Source organism: Microtus oregoni, unplaced genomic scaffold (assembly GCF_018167655.1).
Source record: "Microtus oregoni isolate MIOR12 unplaced genomic scaffold, Mior012 000013F_ref0000133, whole genome shotgun sequence".
NCBI classification, from domain to species: Eukaryota; Metazoa; Chordata; class Mammalia; order Rodentia; family Cricetidae; genus Microtus; species Microtus oregoni.
The window spans coordinates 10,429,311-10,442,744 of record NW_024543072.1 but is presented as its reverse complement, the minus strand read 5'-3'; the positions used below and the strand labels follow the sequence as shown (position 1 = coordinate 10,442,744).

The following is a 13,434-nucleotide window of genomic DNA, read 5'->3' as shown; positions in this document are numbered from 1 at the left end:
TTCTGAAGGGAACATATGAAGACGGGACTTGTAGAAACCATTTAGGCTGACCCTTTAATCACTTCATAGATATGTATGTATGTATGTATGTATGTATGTATGTGTATCTATCTATCATATAGATATATACAAATATAAATTTTAGTAATGTTTAATGGCCTTGATGTGGTAGTTTAACTCTTAAAATCAAATGAGAGAGAGGAGAAGGGGGTGTTTAGAAGTCATACACAAAGAAGTCGTACAGCAGCTCAATAAATATGTGTGCTTGCTTGTTTGCTTATGTGGGCAATGATGAAGACAGGGATTTTGTCCTTCAGCCCTTTCAGTACCCATGGAGCTGACTTAGTGTGAGCATCTTTTTATACCAAATAAGCCGAGGCTGTAAAGAGACAAGATTCTCACCCAGCCTGGTCTGAGCTAACATCATTCCCTGTTCCTGCCTAAGCAGCCATACTTTTGCTCTAGAGAGTACTGGCTGCTCCTTTCCACACGAGCTCACATGAAAAGCCAACTGTTCTGTTCTAGATTTGTAGAGGAGGAATCTCCTTCCATCCTGTCCTAGCTCCTCCCAGCCTGGAGAATAGCAGCGTCTACACTCTCTACATGGGGTGACCGTTGATTCGGCAGTTATCTGGTTAATATGATAATGCTGGTCTGAGGATTTTTGCTGGGACCTTCTGTGTTTGCAGCCCTGCCCACCCTCGCATTATTTACTTCTCTCTCTGCACCAGCGTGGCTTGGCATACGTACTGCCTGGAAGCGTTATCTGTCAAACTGTCCTCATCCCCCTGGTGGGTAATAAGAATTCAACTTTTATTTGGAGCAAAAGTTCCCCAGGGGTCACATGGCCCCATAACGAAAGATTATGATTTCTTATTGGTTTAATAGCATCTATTTTGTAATTCTGAAAGTACTCTGTTTTAATTGGATTTGTTAAAGGAACAAAAGGGAATAGGTGCCTTACAATTAAAATAAAATTTTAAGATTATTAGTTTAACAGACTAGAAAGGCCTTGTTCATCAACCACATGTTCCAAACACGCAACCCAGCCTGAACACAAGCAGAGGACAAAGGGCTCATGTCAGCCTGGTAGCTTCTAATGGGGTTTCGAGATCTGCTCTTGCAGGCAGGCGTTGCTTCCATTTTTTTTTTTTTGCTACAGTCACCCCTCCCCTTGCAAAGCAGAGAACTGGGGTTCAGAGAAGCAGCATAGTAGAGAGGGTAAATGTCCAGAGCTGTCAGACCAGGATGCTAACCACATGGTCCCCGCACATCCTCCACGCGAAGCTGGACAACCTTCTTAGCCTCATGAGCTTTATGCTGGTAATAGATACCACAGAGGCTGATTCTGGGGGAGGTGTGCCGAGATACAAGGGAAGAGCATGTAGCCTTGTGAGGAGTGGGGAGACAGGCGTGCACAGTGGGCTAGAAACTGCCCATAGTGGACCCATGCTGAGTAGAAATCCCCTACAAACTGCAGCCTGACACCCCTGTGTACCACAGTGGTTCCTGACCTTCCAAAGGCTGTGACCCTTTAATAGAGTCCCTCATGCTGTGGTGACCCCCAACTATAAAATTATGTCGTTGCTACCTCATAACTGTAGTTTTTGCTGCTGTTATGAGTGATAATCAAAGTATCTGATATGCAGGATATCTGATGTGCAAACCCCTTTGGTCCTCCCCCTCAAGAGTCACAGCCCACAGGCTGAGAATCACTGATGTGCTATGACAGCCATCTTTGTCACCTAGACTTTTCTCCATCCTGGAAGACAAGAGGACACATGGAGCTGCGCAGGGCTCATGTCACGTGGGGCCTGCAACACATGCATTTCTGTTTGTGCCCCAACACATCTTGGCCCTGTATAACTAACTTGATTCATTGTTTTTCTATCCATGTTAAAATGATTCCTGGAACACAATATTTTTTTCAGTTTTGTGGGTGGAAGGAGACTCAGGCACTCAAGTGTTGGTTGATCACTGAAAGCAATGGCCAGCCTTGTGTATGTGGCACTCTTGGGGTCAGAAATACTTTGGGTTATTATTTTTTTTTTAGTTATAAATTTTTAAATTTGTGTGTGTGTGTGTGTGTGTGTGTGTGTGTGTGTGACATATGGTGATGGAGGCCAGAAGTGGGTGTTGGATCCCTTAGACCTGAGTTCCAGGTGGTTGACCTACCCTACACCCTTGGGTCCTCTGGGAGCAAGTGCGACTAATCAAAGAGCCACCTCTCCAGCCCTATGGTAGTGTGTGTGGCTACAGCAGAGAGTGTTCTGGGAGGGCTTGGCAGCACCACAGCTGGAGCTGGTTTAACGGAGTTAAACCTAGAAGAGAAGGAGAAATACTCAGAAGGAGAGATGGCCTACGGGGATGGAGTGAAGAGATGGTGCAGAGAACAGGAGTGATGCACCCAGCCGTTGGGAATGGAGGGAGCTGTTTCTAAGATCTCCTCTTTAGGAAACAAAGATATAACTCCTGCATACGAAATAGTTAAAAGCAGCTAAAACGTCAAATAAAAGATGATTGGTGAATAATTACTGTATGGTCACAGAATGAATCAAATATAAAACAAAGCAAAACCCTTTTTTCCCAAAAGTGAAGATGTTTAAGATATGTTAGCAAGAAAGTATTAAATGTCCATATGAGCCCAGTGTTCTTATGAGTACGTACACACACACACACACACACACACACACACACAAAAGTGGCAATGGAAAAAGCAGCCAGCAGCAACAATCATACGCTCTAGAGAGTACAGTATTGCTGTCGGCAGTTTCTGGATTCTCTGCAATGTATATGGAAAAGTTCACATACACTCACAAATATGACATTTTTTTTTCACGTTCCACGAATTTTGGTCACTTTTCTACTCTGTTTAAAATGTGTATCTGCATGGGCATGTATTTGTGTGTGTATGTATGTGCATGCATTTGCATGTGTGTGTGTCTGTGTGTGTGTCTCTCTGTATGTGTGTAAGAGCAAGACTCTTAAGATGTTAGGCATATGAGTGGCCCTTCCTGCTGATTTTGGACAGACATGACTGTTACCAACTATCACTGTCATGTCAACTATCACTGCTGTGTTTAGTGAGGGCAACTTCTCAGATCTCTCACATACGGGGGCCATGTGGTCTGTCCCTTTCCAGGTGTATATGAGAGCATTGTGGCGCAGGACAACAGGAACTGTCATTGTCAGCTCTGGCCATGTAACATGCCTGGAATCAGTTTGCCTATCTGCAAAATACATCAGTAGGCTGTAATTTGTTAAAAAGAAAGAAAGAAAGAAAGAAAGAAAGAAAGAGGGAGGGAGGGAGGAGGAAGGAAGGAAGGAAGGAAGGAAAATAACAAAGGTAGGAAGGAAATACAGTGATTTGTATATGCCAAGGACTATGGTGGGTACTCAGTAATGTTAGCTCCTGTGGACTATTAAGATGAAGCCATTCATCATCTTCTTCCTCCCACCAGCAATCCTGGACACTATCATTGGTCTGTTATGTCAGGTGTAGGTTTGGGAAACAGTCTTTGCAGACTCCCGAATGAAACCACTGCAACTTTTAAACGCACACTGTTACTATCACCAGCAATACAAGAATATAAAATCAATTTACAGATGTCTTTACTGCTTTTAATCTCTAGAGTTCTCTATGGTGCAAGCAAATCATTCACTCATTCATTCATTTGTTCATTCATCCCTGCATCGGTTTTTATTGGGGTTGTGCTATAGGCCAGGTCAGGAGACAGGAAGTGAATGACTAAGGCAGACAGTGTTGTGGTTTTCATGAATTTCCCACTTGCTGAGCAATCAAGTCAAGAAACCCAGGGCCATTTCCAACGGTGTAAATGCTATGCAGAAGATAGAAGTGATTGTGGAAAAGAGAGGGCTGGAGTTAGGCTGCAGATATTGGTGTATGGGGATGGCTAATCTCAGAGGGGGCTGAGAAGTCCTCTCTAGGAAGGTGGCATTTGCTCTGTTGAACGCTTAGGAGACATGACATGAGAAGACTGGAGGAAGAAGAGTCCAGGGAGAGGGGTGCCTCCAGGACAGATGTCCTGAGAGCTGGGGCAAGTCTGGGCTGTTAAGGGACTTGTGAGAGCATCTTGAAGAAAAGAGAATGAAGAGATGGAGACAAGGGAAGAACAGAATGTGGACGGGGCCTGGCACATGGAAGAGAGAGGTGGAGGACTAAGGCTGTGGCTACCCACTTCCTGCTAAGATGGGACTTTGGGGATGAGTCACGCTTTCCTGGACTGAATTTCTTTACATTTACAGGCGGTGGAAAGATCTCAGGGTGCAAAAGGCATGTGACACAAAGGATACTTAGTATGTGCGAGAGGTGGGTACCTGCTTAGGAGCAGGCCTGCCTGAGTCTAGCTAGGAATAACTGGCTGCTGAGGAGACAGGAAGAAACCTCCAGGCTTGACAGCCTGTCCTTTATCAGTCACACACTACTAACTTAGAGCCCACATCCTTTGTTTCCTCGTGCTGTGAACCTAGCTTCTGATTGCCAATAGAAGTTTGACTTTACAGTGAACTGCAATGCATTTGGCTTTCTGAGCCAGCAGGCAAACTCCCGATGCATTCATTACCTTCTCTAGGAGCTGGAGGGAGCTTAACTAAGTGATGAGGAAATGTTTTTCCTGCTCAGGCCAAGGTCTATCCTCGTGGCTTAAAGGCATGTGTGCCTCACACACCTAGCCACGGTATTAGACAAGTCTCGTTACCTGAGACTGAGAGAGAGAGCTGAAAAACAGTTGGCGGTGGACCAAACTGGTGATAAACTGAGGTGGCTATCGCAGTGGGTCACCTGCCAGGATGAGGGGCCGCTTCACTTACACGCCTTGGGTTCGGTAGGCACAGGAAAAGATACCTGGAAAGATCACCTCGCTTTCACTTTTTGGCCACTCTGCCAACAGAAGGGGGCAATGTATGAAGTTCTTCCCCTCCCAGTCCCAAGAGACCCTGTGGAGACCCACAGAGAAGCTAGTGGCACCAAGCACTAGCATTGACAAGCCAATAGACAAGCTTGGGCACTCCAGGACTCTGCTGGACAAGGGGCTTTCTCAGCCCCTCCCTTCTGCTCTGGAGGCCGACACTCAAACCCTAGGACAATGTATCTTTCTTACCTGCACCAGTCACTCCTCCGCTCCTCTCTGTATGTGACTTTGTACAAGTCTCTTGCCCTTTCCGAGCCTGCATGTTACCTCTGCCTGCCCTGGGCCAGCAACACATGCCCAGAGAGACCCAGCTTTTAGGAAGAACCAAAGTGTGGCTCCGTGTCTCCCTTGCCAAGCTTGCCCATGGCTCCCGACACCTGAAAACCGGCCTGTATCCCCAGCTAGCTGTTTGTCCTGGCCAGGGCTCAGGGTGTGTGGCCTCCTTCCCTAAATAATGCATTAGCTGGTGTCTGGGCTCTGTAAGGAGGCAGCCAGGAGAGCAGGCATTTGCGAGCTATTTACTGAGAGCAGAGAGAAGCCGATTTGAGGCAGATGAGCAGGCACGGGCCACCAAGGAGCAAACCTTACCTGCCTTTCCTCCTAGTGCTCCTCCACTGTGCAACTTTGTCACCAGGCAACAAGGGTCGTGGGACTTGGAGTTAATTAGCATACTCTTGACCCAGCCTATACAGGGAAAGGGAAAGGCAAAGGCAAAGGCTGAGGTAATTTACTAATCTCCCAGGGAGAGGAAACTTGATCTCTGTGTGTTTTCCCCAGCTTCAAGCAGCAGGGTGGCGAGAGTTTCCAACGAAAAGACTTTCCATGGCAACGGCCCCAGCAACACTGAACAGTCCTTTCAGATGGCACCCTTTAAGGGAAGCCATCTTCAGTAGCCTTCAGCCCACGAGCGATCGTTCGAGTTCCTTCTTATTTCCCATGTATTTGTGGGTTTTCCTGCTCTTCTGTTGGGGGAGGGCTGTCCTTTCAATGTTTATTTACTTGAATTTATTGACTTCTCTTGTAACTTTGTTTCACCCGATTGGAGCAAAGCAACCCCAGTGCTCATGAGGTCACACAAGCATACAACCACTTTCTGTCTGGTAGCTGTTCTCAGCCAACGTTGCTGTACTGTTGCTGGGATCTGTATCTTGAACTAATGCACTAAGTCAAGCCTGACCCGGATGATGTCACGTTGACAACAGGCCGGAGCACAGCTGCAGTTCAAATATCTGCCTGTGTATTGGCTTTGACAACTTGTGTTTTCCTTTAGCTCAGTGATTCTCAACTGCAACCCTTTAATACAGTTCCTTGTGTTGTAGTGACCCCCAACCATAAAATTATTTCCATAGCTACTATAACTTTGCTACTGTCATGAATCGTAATGTAAATATCTGTGTTTCCTGATGGTCTTAGGCGATCCCTGTGAAAGGGTTGTTTGATCCCAAAGGGGTTGTGACCCACAGGTTAAGATCCTCTGCTTTAGATCAAATTTCTTGTATTTAAGAAAATCAGTCAAACAACAAGTATTAGCATCATTCTGCAAGTAAGAAAATGACATTGTAGGAATAACATGGAGAAATAAAATTATTATTGTAGTGTTAATTCCTCTAACTGAACATGATTTAGAAAACAAATAGAATGGCTAGCAATTAAGTAAAATATTTTAAAATTGATCTGTAATTGATCCAAACAATGAAAAATTTTGTATAGAGAAGCAAACTGAACTAATTTTAATTTAAAAATAAAAATTCACCATTAAGTAAAGATCTTGATGTCATGATACTACTATTTTATATTTTAGCCTAAAGATAAAGGTAATATAAAATGCTTTATTGAATCTACACAATAAATGATTTAACTGAATTACAAATACAATTAGAAAAAATTTAAAATACTCAAAATTTTACTGCATTACCATTATTTATAATCTGAATATATACATACATACATATATGAATACTTAAGTAAGAAAACATAATTTAAAAGTCATGAAATTAAGATAAATGAAAACAGAAAATCAATAATTTTACATAAAAGAATATATATAAAGAAAAACCTCTTTAAAGTACTGATATGTAAATTCTTACGGAAAGGGAAACCAGGAGTAATTCTGGCAGCTAGATGTAGTAGATGCAGTGAAATAGGCATTGCCTTCGCTTATGATGAGGAAGTGGGCTGTAGTGGGAAATCAGACAATAGGTGAGACATCCCTGTGATCTGGAGCAGGCCAGACAGCCATGACATCCTATCATTAAGTCTAGAACTGTATGCAAGGTGTGTGTGCTAAGGAGGGCTCAGGAGGGAGCAGAGAAGCCGTAAAAGAAAGATCCATGAATCAGAGCAAAGGTCTCTAGTCTGAAAAAAAAAATATGTCTTCTTGTGGATTTTTTTTCTTTTTTCTTTCTTCTTTTCTGTTTTTTTTTTTTTTTTTTGGCAGAATCTAACTCTGTAGCCCAGGATAGCCTCAAATTCTGTGATCTTCTTGCCTCAGCCTTCCTCATGGCAGGTCTACATGCATGAACCACTATGCTGAGTTCTCCTCATTGATTTCTATTGATCTGTTACCTGAATATGAAAACTGGGCTTCAGGTTAACCTGAATTTGCTTCTGGGGTTCAAACAACAAGACAACTTGGGAATTAGATTTCCAATGCCAGCCTCTTGGCTTCTTGGTAGGTGACTGCTCATGGTAGACACTGTCCCTAGCATCATTTGGCACAGAGAACCTTACCAGGCTAAGAACTGGGCAGGACACAGGCTCCCCTGTCCTGGGGCACACAACAAACCCACCAGCAGAGATACAGAGATATAGTTCCAGTTGCTGACATTAGTAAATCTTCTTCATTGTGGATTGGCTTTTTTTTTTCTAGATGATTGAGAACAGATCTCCCAGCTCCCTGCTAACCCATCCTATCGGATCTCCCAGCTCCCTGCTAACCCATCCTATCGGATCTCCCAGCTCCCTGCTAACCCATCCTATTGTATCTCCCAGCTCCCTGCTAACCCATCCTATTGGATCTCCCAGCTCCCTGCTAACCTATCCTATTGGATCTCCCAGCTCCCTGCTAACCTATCCTATTGGATCTCCCAGCTCCCTGCTAACCTGGATATCATGTCTTTCCAACTGTTTACTAAAAGACAAAGCAGCATAGAAGGAGTTGGGCATGAAGATGTTTTTTTCTTTGAGGCAGAAGCCCATGTTAAACTTTGGGCTTTCCTTGAATATCTTCCAAGTTGGGACTAGATCTAGGGTTGAAGCTTGGGAGAGACTCCAGATTCCATCTTGGGAGGAGAGAATATAGATTCCAGGCAGTCAAGTAAATGGCAGAAAGCTTGTTCTGGGAACTAACCACCACCTTTGAAGGCCCAACTCTAGGGAGCTCTGTCGAGCCCTCTAAGGAGATGTAAGTTCTTGGAATACAGCTGGGGTACCATTCACCCTTCCAGAAGATTGGCTTCCAAGTGCTGTTGGGATGCTGATCTGGTGGACCTATCCCAGGCCAGCAGAGTCTAAGCATAGCCATGAAACAAGATTGATCTATATGGCCCTTGGGTTCTGGAAGGCCCCCAAGGTAACATGTGATCACAAATGGAGAAAGCCCCATTGGAAATCCCTTCAGAATAAAGAAGGGAGAATTTGAAGTGGATCCAACATGCAGCTCATGAGACATTGCTCTTTCATCTTTGAAAGTCATCTAGAAGAAAGTGAATATTGATGCCTAGAGATAGAGAGGTGATAGATGGGCTGTCTTCTGTGGGTACCAAGCTACACCACCCTCAGCCTAGACAAGGTCATACTCTCTCATCTTTAACAGCTTCAACTGAGAACTTCTGTTCTTCTAAACTCAGTTTCAAGCTGCCCAGGGGCCCAGACTCATGCCTAGTAACTCCATTCAGACTCCCAGTGAACTGTGGGAGCCAACTGGGTTGAAAGAACAGGTTATACATTATTCCAGAGTCACCTAGAAGGGATGGGCAGAACGGAGCAGGTCTTCATAGAAAAGCAGGTCCCACTCTGGCCACCACACTCCTCTTCCTTCTGGAGCATAAAACAGTCAAGCCACCATTCTTGACAAATGCCAATATCTGTTACCATCACACCCATGGGGGATGCTGGGCCCACTCCTGTTCCAGCCTTATCCACACTGATGCTCACATTTGATCACCACACTCCTATGTAAGTCCAACTAGTGTTTAGGAAGTACAAGCTAAGAAAGGTTCAGATGGTCCGGGTGTCCATATATCTTAGTCAAATGGGGCAGAGTGACTGTGAGTCCAGGCATTCTCATCTCCGAAGCCAAATGTCTTCCCATCACTGCCTCTCCTGAAACTCAGGACGGCTTTAGAAAGTCAGGAGCCACATCTGACATCGTATTTACTCCCAAACACGTCTTATTATGATGGACAGTGCAGTTTTATCAATTGAAGAAATGGTTTTTATCAATCACCAGGTATGGATAACAGTGCCATGGACTATTTCAAGAGATAGACTTATTTTTCCGATATATTGTTGAGAAATAATATGTTTAAAAGGAGAACTCACTTTTGGCTAGATGTCTTATCACCATTGGTAATGGTATTCTTCTACGATGGGAGCAGGAGTGGTGGACCTTCCTTGGAGCTCATAGCCGGTGATCTGGGGCTATGGACTAGGGAAGGCCTTCTTTTCTCTAACATCATTCCACTTGAAAGAAACCTCACAAAGGCCAGCAGAGTTCTAGAATGTTTTCTGAAAGAAATGATGGCAGAGGCTCCTCTATTTTCTGAACTCTGAAAGACCAAATTTTACCCCAAATTCTCACTCTTCTTTCATATTCTAAAATAAAAAGTAAACTTAGAAGGGCTTCAGCATATCAGTTCCCATGCTTATGGCTCTAGAATGTTCCTGAGGGTTCTAAGTAGCAACCCCTCACTGTTGCCAGCCTAGCTCTGCCCCCTTTTACAGCCCTCAATGAAACTGTCCTCCAGGAGGAGGTGAAGGCAGGTGAGGGGGTGAGGGCGGGATCAGAGATAGAACCCTGACAACCAAAAGAGGCTTCACACAAGGCTCTGCTGCTAGGTCAGTAAACCTGAGAATGCTCTGCCCCAGAGTGTTGGTGGTTTTCCTGGAGAAAAAATGGACCACATAGAAGAGGTGAATTCTAGCCCGGGAGTTGCTCCCTTGTAGAAAATCTATCAAGGAAAGAAACTGAATGCAGAGGGGTGGGTGCTCATGGCAGATGCTGCAGTGGTGGGGCTCTAATGGGTAGATAATGAGATGCTGTATAGTTCCAGTATCCCTGTCCTGCTGGTCCGTTCCCCCCTCCCCCACCCCATACCGGTTTCTCTCTGCCAGCCTGTTCCTAAATAACCACTCAGAGGCTTAATGTCAGTTACGATTGTCTGGCCAATGGCTCAGGCTATTACTAGCTCTCTCTCTTTAAATTAGCCCATTTGTTTAGTTTATATTTTACCATGAGGCTCGTGATTTGCCAGTAATGTTTGGATCTCTTTTTCCTTTGGCTGCTACATGGTGTCTCCTCCACTCTGCCTACTCTCTATATCTTTGTTTGGACGTCCTGCCTAGCTTTACTCTGCTAAGCCATTGGCCAAAACAGTTTTATTCATTAACCAAAAGCAAACAAATACAGAGGACATCCCACATCATTTCCCCTTTTCTAATTAAAAGGAAGGTTTTAACTTTAACATTATAAAATTGCATATAACAAAACAGTTATCAGGCAAGAATTACAGTTACAACATTTAGTCTCTTTGTATTAGGCAAAATTAAAGAAAATGCTCTATCACCTACCTCATCTTTGTGAATCTAAGGCTTTAGTGCTGTCTCTGCCAGGGACTTGTTGGCATCCAGGCCTGTTCTAGCTGAGGTATGGGAGGGAGGCAGTCCTGGAAGGCCTCGCATGACAGATAGCATGTGTGGGGGTTGCCATTTATGAACAGTTCATAAAAATATGGGCAGTCAGAGGAGATGTGATGTGGTTTGGACTTAGTGGAATATCTTGAGCAGAGAATTGATCTTGAGTGGAATAGAACTCTCATGGCTATGGCATAGAAGAAAACAGGTGGCAAAGGAAGGAAGGGACAGCAATGAGGCTGAAGAATTGAGCTTTACAAGTCTTCCGGAGTGACAAGGGGCAGGGCTCCTTTCCCACACCTTTCTCAACGCTGTGCTTTGATGCACTTTTCAATCCACTCTTCGAGCTGGGCCAACCACTGTTCTCGCCTTCCTTGGCTCTGCATGTCTTAGTTGCAGAGAAGAGTAAGAGAAGCGTTTGACAAGGTGTAACAAAGCTCAAAATATTCCTTACCTAGTAGTGCCGCAGCTGGAAACCCACCCGTGTGGCACAGTCCTGAGGCTGCAACACAAACCCAGGGCAACGTGAGTGCGTCTCTAGGAGCGTCGTTGAACACGTGAGGTGGGGGAACTTGTGCATGTGACCCGAGTCCATGTCTGATCAGACATATGTGTGGGAAAACGCTCTCTGTGCCAACACAACTAGAAGTTGTTAATTAAGCTTGTTAGGTTCAAGCAGTAGCTTGAAGACCTATGTTGTATAGTTTCCCTCATGATGTTCACATTTTTTTTTCCTGAGTCGCATTCATATTTATATTTGGCATCCAAGAAAATGTGTGGGGCCAGGGAGGCTAAGTCATATGGAGCCATGAGAACCAGGAGAGACAGTGAATGAGGTCTGGAGACATGTTGGGTTACACTTGATAACAGTATGTTCTAGAATGTGTGTGCTGTGTATAGTGATGGTGGCTGTGAAAAACTAACCTCAGTCGGCAGGGTAAGCAAGATGAGCCCAGAATGATTGTCACGTGTTTGTGGAAGTCTGGGGATTTCCAGAATCCCCTGGCCTCCCAAATCCCCAGGAAGCCCTATCTCCCATATTCAAGGTCATGTCTTAGAACATTTGGTCACACTATGTTTTTCTGTACCACAGGAGACACCTGGGCTTCGACAGGACCATGCTGCACAAGTGGCAGGTATAGCCATTCTCCGGTGGTAATGGTGGTGGGGGGACAGCCTGCATAAGCAGAAAGGACCCAGATCTGTTAAGAGGAGCTGTGCCATGTACTTCAGAAGGAAGTTTGTGTTTTAAATGTGCTAAATTCCAGCTCTTTCTCTGACAAGATCTCAGGGATGGAAGATTAGCCTCTGAGCACTGGAGTAGGAAGCGGAGTATGTATAGGTGCCTCTATGTATCCATCCTTCGAGGATATATAGGCATCTCTATGTGTATCTATCCTCCCTTCCTTGAGGATGTGCACACATGCACACGCTGGGGAGAGGGGGGTGTCATGCAAGTCACTTCATAGGAGATATGCATGGCTCCAGCACAAATGAGTCACAGTCTGGAGCTCTCAGTGCAGAAGAGACCCCACAGAGGTCAGTACTGCACATCCTTCCGCATGGAGCCCGTACCTCTGTCTGTGCACGTTCAGCTTAAGCCGGAGAGCCCTATGTGTTTCCCTGATAAAGACAAACAGGGAAAGCTCTTCCCAGAGCACCAGAGGCGGACCAGTGAGGACTCCTTTCTTTGTAGCTACCATCTTTTAGCTCATTTTTCTAACGGTGAGAGGGTCAGCAGTGAGTTCACTACCAGCATTTGTGCTGGCATTCGGTCAGTATTTGAGTGTCCCAAAGAAAGCCATACCCTTTGCTTTGGATTGTTGGTCTACTTCTTCTTTGGCTAGTATAGCTTCCTAAATATGCTCACTTCCTTTCACACTCAGATCAGCGGGTGCTAGCCTGCCATGTGCTGGCTCCTGTATAAGATGTGGACAGAGAGCTTAGGTGCCACCTGCTTATTCTCCTGCAGTCTAGGCTTCCTGTTGGGGCCTCAGTGTTAGATCCCCATAGCCTCAGATGGTTATCAGATGTGTTAGACTTGTCCCCTTTTGTCTCTTCTGACAGAAAAGGGAGATCAGCAATTTTGAATACCTCATGTACCTCAACACCCTGGCTGGAAGGACCTACAACGACTACATGCAGTATCCTGTATTTCCCTGGGTCCTTGCTGACTACACCTCAGAGGTAAGGTATTCTTCAGGATAGGCCCCAGGGCTCCAGGGATTTTCTGTCCCTATCATGAGCACACAGAGCCTTACCGTGAGCTTCAGTTCCCTGGGCCTCAAGGCTGCTAGGCTCTTCTGAAGCCATGGCAATCTTTACCTGGGTTCCTGCCACAGATCCAGTGAGATTATCACCACGAGTTGGATTATGTTAATCAGCACATGGATGGCATGAGCCTCAGAGCTCTTCCTGTCACCTCTGAAGGAAACTGTAGCCTATCTCCTGGGTCAGCACTGAAGATGCTGCATTCACTGAGGGTCTCTTCATGGGCTTCCTTTTTAGAATCATAAGTACAGAGAGAGGGAAAAGGGGTCTGAGGCAGAGAAATGAAAAGGAAAAGACAGTAACCCATTCTGCCTAGTGTGTCTGTGGAATCTGAGCTCCACCCCAGCCCCCGAATATAGACATGCCATGGGCAGGGAGG

General features: G+C 45.2%; 1 protein-coding gene across 1 annotated transcript in view; it reads left to right on the top strand.

Moving 5' to 3' along the window:
• Wdfy4 (WDFY family member 4) overlaps positions 1–13,434 on the top strand; it is a 202,373-nt gene that overhangs the window by 157,810 nt on the left and 31,129 nt on the right. Inside the window, exons 47-48 of the mRNA XM_041662791.1 lie at positions 11,878–11,920; positions 12,852–12,971. Of these exons, the coding sequence (XP_041518725.1) occupies positions 11,878–11,920; positions 12,852–12,971 (163 nt within the window). The remainder of the gene's footprint in view (positions 1–11,877; positions 11,921–12,851; positions 12,972–13,434) is intronic.